Consider the following 8,785-nt stretch of genomic DNA (forward strand, 5'->3'; position numbering starts at 1 on the left):
TCACTTTGTGCTGTTGCTCTTTTGCTTTCTCTTTGGGCTGCTGTGGCTGTCCAGGTTTTTGGTTGTCTGAAAGAAAAAAACATAAAAAGGGAAGGTACTTGTGAGAGTGGGAACTAAGGGTGCATGATTACACCATTAGCATCTTATTCATCCTGCTAGATAGCAGAAAGAGTTGGGAATTGAGAAGGCGCATAAAGGTAGAAAGATGCTGTCATACTTCATGTTCTCAAGAGCTTGCCATGACCCCACAGTGTCTTCTAAACTCACAACCCCCACCACCTAGAAAAGTATACGCAACAGATGCATAAGAGCACCACTACCCACTACCTGCAAGTTTCCTTCCAAGTCACACATCATCTTGTAACTATATTGCTGTTACTTCTAATGATGCTACGTAAAAATCTTGAGCTCCCTAATAGAAGCGTGGATGTATCTAACTGTTATGGACTGCAGCTTTCAAGAAGTTGAATCATCATCACCTTCTGTAGGACAGTTAGGGATGAACCACAAATGATAGCCTAGCTAGTGACATTCACTCTCTGTGAAAGAATAAAACAACAATTAGGTGCAACACTGACTGAATTTAGTGGACAGTTTCTGGAAAATTAAATAGGCTTTGGTTGGGAGAAGGTAATATATTTCATGCAAAGACTGCAGAAAGAACACTGAGTAAATTTAAGGCTGATAGTTGCTGAGGACATGTTGTTACGGGTGGATGCTTTGAAACAGGAGATAATGATATGAAGGGACCAATACCTGAGAAGAGTGAACTGGTTGCATTGTCAGAAAGAATAGGGTCCCTGTAGGGGAGTTGAAGAATCAAGTCCTTTTTCCTTTTGGAAAAGGAGTCAAAGGAGCAAGCATTAGGTCACAGACGAGTTGAGCTTGAAGGCAGGAGATAAACTAAGTTGGAAAGTGAAAGAGGAAAATCTGGTATACACTGGTAAAGGTGCCACAATTTTACATGGTTATTGGGAAATGAGAACTATTGTGGAGACAACCGAACCAGTCATCTTTATTTTGATGACAAAGGATTTTTGGATCTCTGAACATGGTAAATGAGAGGGTAGATGATGAGAGAAGACATTAAGAAGGCTGTTGCTAGCAGGCAAGAAAAGCCTAAGGTTATCTTTACTGTCTTGCATGATTTTAGATTAGTAAGTTATTTTTTAAAGAGGAAGTAACATTTGTGCCACACGTGCCAGGCAATGACCATCTCCAATAAGAGACCGTTTAACCACCACCTCTTGATGTTAGTGGTGTTACCATCACTGAATCCCCCACTATCAACATCATTGACCAGAAACTCCACTGGACTCACCACATAAATACAGTGGCTACAAGAGCAGATCAGAGGTTAGGAATAATGTGGTAACTCACCTTCTCACCCCTTAAGGTCTGCGTGCCATCTACAAGGCACAGGTTAGCACTGAGGGAACAATCCTGCCTTGTCTGGATGAATTCAGTTCCAACAACACTAAAGAAGCTTTACACCATCTAGGAGAAAGCAGCTTGCTTGCTTGATTGCCACCGCATCCACAAACATTTGTTCCCTCCACTACCGATGCTCAGTAGCAGCATAGTGTATCATCTATAAGATGCACAGGTGCAATTCACTGAAGATCTTTAGACAGCACTTTCCAAACCCATGACCACTTCCATTTAGAAGGACAAGTCCTCCTCACTAACATCTGGGTGCCAGTGCCAAAATTGGGAGAGCTTTCTCACAGACTAGTCAAGCAACAGCCTGACGTAGTTGTATTCACAGAATCATACCTTGTAGACAATGTCCCAATCACCACCATCACAATCCCTGGATATGTCCTGTCCCACCAGCAATACAGACCCAGTAGAGGTTGCGGCACAGTGGTATACAGTTGGGAGGGAGTTGCTTTGGGAGTCCTCAACATTGACTCCGGACCCCATGAAGTCTCATGGCTACAGGTTAAACATGAGCAAGGAAACCTCCCGCTGATTACCCCATACTGTCCTCCCTCAGCTGATGGATCGGTACTCCTCCATGTTGAACAACATTTGTAGGAAGCACTGAGGATGGCAAGGGCACAAAATGTACTCTGGGTGGGGGATTTCAAAGAGTGGCTCGGCAGCATTACTACAGATCGAACTGGTCGGGTCCTAAAGGACAGAGCTGGGTCTGTGGCAGGTGGTGAGGGAATCAACAAGAGGGAAAAGCATACTTGACCTCAACCTTACCAATCTGCCAGCTGCAGTTGCATCTGTCCATGACAGTATCAGTAGGAGTGATCATCGCACAGTCCTTGTGGAGATAAAGTCCTGCCTTCACATTGAGAATAACCTCCATTGTGTTATGTGGCACTCTCACCATGCTAAATGGGACAGACTTTGCACAGATCAGCAACTCAAGTCTGGGCATCCATGAGGTGCTGTGGGCCATCAACAGCAGCAGAGTTGTACTCCAGCACAATCTGTAACTGCATGGCCTGGCACATCCCCCACTCAACAATTACCATTAAGCCAGGGGATCAACCCTAGTTCAATGGAAAGTACAGGAGGACATGCCAGGAGTGGCACCAGGCTATCCTGTCAACCTGGTGAAGTCCACTTGCACGCCAAACACTTAAACTACTTGAATGCCAAACAGCGAAAGCAGGAAGCGATAGACAGAACTAAGCGATCCCACAACTAATGGATCAGATCCAAGCTCCGCAGTCCTGCCACATCCAGTCATGAATCGTGGTGGATAATTAAACAACTCACTGGAGGAAGATGCTCCACAAGTATCCCCATCCTCAATGATGGAAGAGTCCAGCACATCAGTGCAAATGATAAGGCTGAAGCATTTGCGGCAATCTTCAGCCAGAAGTGCTGAGTAGATGATCCATCTTGACTTCCTCCAGTGGTTCCCAGCATTACAGATACCAGTCTTCAGCCAATTCGATTCACTCCACATGATATCAAGAAACGGTTGGAGACACTGGATGCTACAAAGACTATGGGCCCTGATAACATTCCGGCAATAGTACTGAAGGAAGACTTGTGCTCCAGAACTTGCCGCTACCCTAGCCAAGCTGTTCCAGTACAGTTACAACACTGGAATATACCCAATAGTGTGGAAAATTACCCAAGTGTGTCCTGTACATTAAAAAGCAGGACAAATCAAACTGGGCTAATTAATACCCCATCAGCCTCCTCTCAATCATCAGTAAGGTGATGGAAGGTGTCATCAACAGTGCTATCAAGCATCTCCTGCTTGGCAATGACCTGCTCAGTTATACAGGGTTTGGGTTCCTCCAAGGCCACTCAGCTACTGAGCTCACTTCAGCCTTGGCCCAAACATGGACAAAAGAGCTGAATTCCAGAGGTGTGGTGAGAGTGACATCAAGGCTGCATTCGATCAAATGTGGCATCCAGGAGACCTAGCAAAACTGGAATTGATGGGTATCAGGAGGCAAACTCTCCTGTGGTTGGAGTCATACCTGACACATAGGAAGACGTTTGTGGTTATTGGAGGTTAATCATCTCCTCTCCAGGACATCTCTGCAGGAGTTCGTCAGGGTAGTGACCTTGGCCCAACCATCCCCAGCTGCTCCATCAACGACCTTCCTCCATCATAAGGTCAGAAGTGTGGATGTCCACCAATGATTGCACAACCTTCAACGCCATTCACAACTCCTCGTATACTGAATCAATCTGTGCTCAAATGCAACAAGATCTGGACAATCTCCAGGTTTTGACTGACAAGTGGCAAGTGACAAATGCCAGGCTATGACCATCAGCAATAAGAGACAATCTAACCACCACTCCTTGACATTCAAAGGTGTTACCATCACTGAATCCCCCACTATCAACATCCTGGGGGTTATCATTGACCAGAAGTTCAACTGGATCCACCACAAACACAGTGGTTACAAGGCCAGGTCAGAAGCTAGGAATACTGCAGTGAGTGACTCACCTCTTGACTCCTCAAAGCCTGTCTATCATCTATAAGGCACAAACCAGGAATGTGATCCAATACTCTCCACTTGCTTGGATGAGTGCAGCCCCAACAACACTCGAGAAGCTTGACACTATCAAGGACAAAATAGCCTGCTTTATTGGCACTGCATCCACTCTCTCCACCACCGATGCTCAGTAGCAGCAGTGTGTACTGTCTACAAGATGCACTGCAGAAATTCACCAAAGATTCTCAGACATCACCTTCCAAACCCATGGCCACTTCCATCTAGAAGGACAAGGGCAGCAGACATATGGAAACACCGCCACCTTCAAGTCCCCCTGCAAGTGATTCACTACCCTGACTTGGAAATAGATTGCTATTTCTTCACTGTTGCTGGGTAAAAATCGTGGAATTCCCTCCTAATGACATTGTGGGTCAACCTACAGCAGTTAGACTGTAGCGGTTCAAGACGGCAGCTCACTACCACCTTCTCAAGGGCAACTAGGGATGGGTAAGAAATGCTGGCCAGCCAGTGATGCCCACATCCCACAAATGAATTGGGAGAAAAAAAATGGCAGCAGATACAATGAGAACACCGCCACCTGCAAGTTCTCCTCCAAGCCACTCACCATTCTGACTTTGAAATATATCGCAACTCCATCACTGTTGCTGGGTCAAAATCCTGGAATTCCCTCTATAATGGCATTGTGGCTCTACCTACAGCACATAAACTGCAGCAGTTTTAGAAAGCAGCTCACCACCACCTTCTTGAGGGCAACTAGGGGCGGGCAATAAATGTTGGCCAGCCAGTGACACTCACATCCCATTAGTGACTGAAAAAAGAATTGATAGGAACAAAAGAGATGGCGCTGAAGGGCTAAGAAATTCAATTGTCAGCACTTTGCATCTGCTGATTTTAAATTGCTTTGTGTTGATGTCAGTTAGTGGCTGGTTTGTATTTAACTGTCACACAAGTGATCATGTCATTGATAACAATCGTGAAAGGTAAAACAGGATGAAGTGACTAATTCATGTGAAAAGCTTGTTTGCAAAAAGCTGGCAGTTATGGACACAACCGAAGGTATATATTCAAGTTTTTTTTCCAGATATTTGATTTGAGATATAATCAGTTTGTTTGGATTCAGGACTTGAGCTCCATGCCTGCAATGTTGTCTGAGTATAGATCGACTGTGTTTTATCTGCTTTTTTTTTCTCAGCATTTTGTTTGTATTGGAATTTCTCATTTGATGGGACAATTTCTACATTCCATCACCTAATGACATGTCCCCATATCTTTCAAACAGTTTGGGGAAAATATTTGAATAGAGCTCCTCTTCCTTACTGTTGTGAAATGACCCTTAGTTGGAAGTGTGGGTGTGCAAATATTGAGTAAGCCTAAGATTTGGTTCAATCCAAATATCCTGTCAGCATTAATTTTCAGGTTGGCGTGGAGAATAAGTATATGGATAAGATAACATTAGGCTTACTCAAATCCACTGAACTGAATGAGTCGTGGAGATGTACAGCATGGAAACAGACCCTTTGGACCAACCTGTCCATGCTGACCAGATATCCTAAATCACTCTAGTCCCATTTGCCAGTATTCGGCCCATACCCTTGTAAACCCTTCCTATTTATGGTAGCATGAATCTTCGCTAGCAGGGGAAAAACAGTTGTATTCAGGAATGGCATAGTACAGACTATTGTATGAAATCTGAGTAAATATTTTCTTTTATATCTGAGGCTGCTTCCTCAAAATGTTGGTCAACAGAATTTTTTTTTTGTTATAAAAGGTTAAATAAACCACAATGCTTTGGTCTGGTTTCTGAAATAATAGCATAATTATACAACCTGAAACTATTTTTATCACTGGATGGCAGCATATGCTAGTTTTCTTCTAAGAATCTGATTCATTGCTGAAGATCATTTTGCTGTCCATTTTAGTTACAACTTGAAGGTTATTTGAAAACAGCTGACTGCTGAAATTTTTTTTGCATAGCGTTGTGAGGGGAATGGAAAGGAAAAAGAACAGAGCTGAAGCCAACAGGGAATAGAGCACTTTTAATCAAATTGTTATGCAAATAAAAATTAGGAGCAGAGGTATTGGACCCTCAAACATATTCTGCCATTTAATAAGATCATGGTTGATATTCTCATCGACCCTGGATAACCTTAAATACTTGTCAGGCGAGACAATCAGTCTCCACTTTAAAAATATTCAATGACCTTATCTCCACGCTTTCTGAGGATAAGAGTGCCAAAGCCACACAATGCTTAGAGGGGAAACAAATTCTCCCAATCTCTATGCTAAAAGTGTGACCCCAACATTTTAAATAATAACCCCTAATTCTGGACTCCCCCACAAGAGGAAACAGCCTATCCATTTTCATCTTGTCAGCCCATTTCAGGATTTTTACATCAATCAGGTCACCCATCTCCTACTAAACTCAGTGGAAACCAGCCCAATCTGTCCAACCTTTCCTCATAGGATAATCTATAGATTCCAGATACTAATCTGGTAATCTCCTCTGAACCACCTCCAATGCATTTGCATACTTCCTTAAATGACCCCAAAATGAGTATGCCCTGTAGAACAGAAAAATAACATCCTAACATTTTATGTTTAGTTTCTGTTATTAAAAAAAATAACGTTCCATTAGCCTTTCTGATTACATGCTGTATCTGCATGGTAACTTTTTGTGACTCCTGTACTAGAAAATCTGACCTCTTTGCATTGTGGAATTCTGCAGTTGTTCTCCATTTAAGTAATATTCTGTTTTATTCTCCCTGCCAAGTTAAATGACTTGACATTTTCTTACATCTTACTCCATCTGCCACATTTTTGCCCACTCACTCGTTTATCCCCTTCTGTATTCTCATTACATCTTTCTGATTTATCTTTGTGTCTTCTGCAAATTTAGCTGCCACACCTTTACTCCACTCATCTGATTAATTGATGTGAATTGTAAAAAGCTGAGGCACCAGTACAGACCCCTGTGGGATTCCACTCATCTTATCCTGCTGATCAGAAAAGTATCCATTTCTGCCATCTGTTTTCTACCAGTTAGCTGATCTTCTGTCCCAGCCGCTGTTATCCTACACTATGTCACTTTCTGACAAGATACCACATAAAAGGTTATTGCACATGTCTTCTTGATATCCAAGTACAGTGTATATATGCACAGTACGTTACAACTTCGAGAACAGATATATTGATTAAACATCATTTTCCTTTCACAAAGCCATGCTGACTCTTCCCAATTACCTTGAGTTTTTCTAAGTGTTTTTCTAAGTCATACCGTTTAATGATCAATTGTAACACTTCCCCATGACATACATCAAACTACAGTTTCCTGTTTTCTGCATCCCTGCCTCTTCAAGAAAGAGATGTTATATTAGCTGTTTTCAAGTCAGATGGACTTTATCCAGAATCTAGTACATGTTAGGGAACGAGCACCTATGCATCTCTTATCTCACTTGATGCATTTGTTAAGATCCAAAGAGGAAGTCTGAGAGGACCCAAGGACTTGGCAGCAGACAGCTCTATCGGTTTACTTGGTACCGCTTCACTGGTGATTGCCATTTCATCAAGTTCCTCTCTCCCTTCCACCACCTGATTTACAGATACCAGTGGGAAGTTTCTTAAAACCTCTACAGTAAAAGCAGAAACAAAAAAATCTGTTCATTTCATCTGCTGTTTCCAAATTCTTGCACTCAGAGCATCAAGAGACACCTTTTTACCCTTTTACATATCTGTAGAAATGTACCACCCTCTATGTGGAAAAAGTTGCCTCTTAGGTCCCTTTTAAATCTTTCCCCTCTCACCTTAAACCTATGCCCTCTAGTTTTCCCCTAGTCTGGGGAAAAAGACCCTGGCTATTTACCCTACCCATGCCCCTCACGATTTTATAAACCTGCATGAGTCACCCCTTAACCTCTGCCAGAGGAAGTGGTAAAGGCGGGTCCAACTACAACATTTAAAAGGCATCTGCATGGGTACATGAATAGAAAGGTTTAGAGGTCTAAGGTTCTTGAATGAGTAGATTTGTAGCTCGGGTTGTGGATGCTGTGGTTGGTTTGCTTGCCGAGCTGGTTTGTTAGTTCGCAGACGTTTCATTACCCAGCAGGATAATGAAACGTCTGCGAACTAACGAACCAGCTCTGTGAGCGAACCAACCACAGCGAGGGTTTAGAGCGCTATGGGCCAAATGCTGCAAATGGGGCTCTGATTCTGTGACTCTATCTGGTTTTAGATTTTTATCTAGCTTTCTCTCTCACTCCTAAATTTTTCATCTTGATTAACCTTTTTTTTCATTTCTACTGTTCTTTGTATTCAGGCCAATTATCTGACCTGACACTAATCTTTGTGCAATTAAATGCTTTTTCCTAAAGTTTGATGCTTTCCTTAACTTCTTTGTTTAACCAAGTATGGTGAGTTATACAGCACGGACGCAGTTCCTTCGGTCCAACTAGTCCGCACTGACCAGATATCCTAAACTGATCTACTTTACCCATGTATGGCCCGTATCCTTCTAATCCTTCCTATTCATGTACCCATCCAGATATCTCTTAAATGTCCATCTCTTCAATTTTTTTTTTGAAAGAGTGAAAATATACTTACTCAGATAATTCTGAAATGCTGTTAGATGTCTGTCACTGCTTCTCGATTGGTTTATTCCTGAGCCTAACATCCAAGTTCACGATAGCTAGCTTAATGATCATAGTCACATAATTTTCCTTCTATAAGTTTAAAATACTAATCATAGACCCACTCCTCTCCATTTAAGTTGAATGTTCAAGCATGTTGCGGTTGCTGCTACTAAAGGATGCATTCACTGAGGTTAAATATTTCTGTCCCATTTAGAC

At 42.5% G+C, this 8,785-nt stretch overlaps 1 protein-coding gene across 1 annotated transcript in view; it reads right to left on the minus strand.

Moving 5' to 3' along the window:
* Positions 1-8,785, minus strand: part of LOC125484421 (nucleoside diphosphate kinase 7-like) — a 30,626-nt gene continuing 21,841 nt past the window's right edge. Inside the window, exon 6 of the mRNA XM_048603093.1 lies at positions 1-66. Within this exon, the coding sequence (XP_048459050.1) occupies positions 1-66 (66 nt within the window). The remainder of the gene's footprint in view (positions 67-8,785) is intronic.

This window comes from Rhincodon typus, chromosome 11 (assembly GCF_021869965.1).
Source record: "Rhincodon typus isolate 14 chromosome 11, sRhiTyp1.1, whole genome shotgun sequence".
In the NCBI taxonomy this organism is placed as follows: domain Eukaryota; kingdom Metazoa; phylum Chordata; class Chondrichthyes; order Orectolobiformes; family Rhincodontidae; genus Rhincodon; species Rhincodon typus.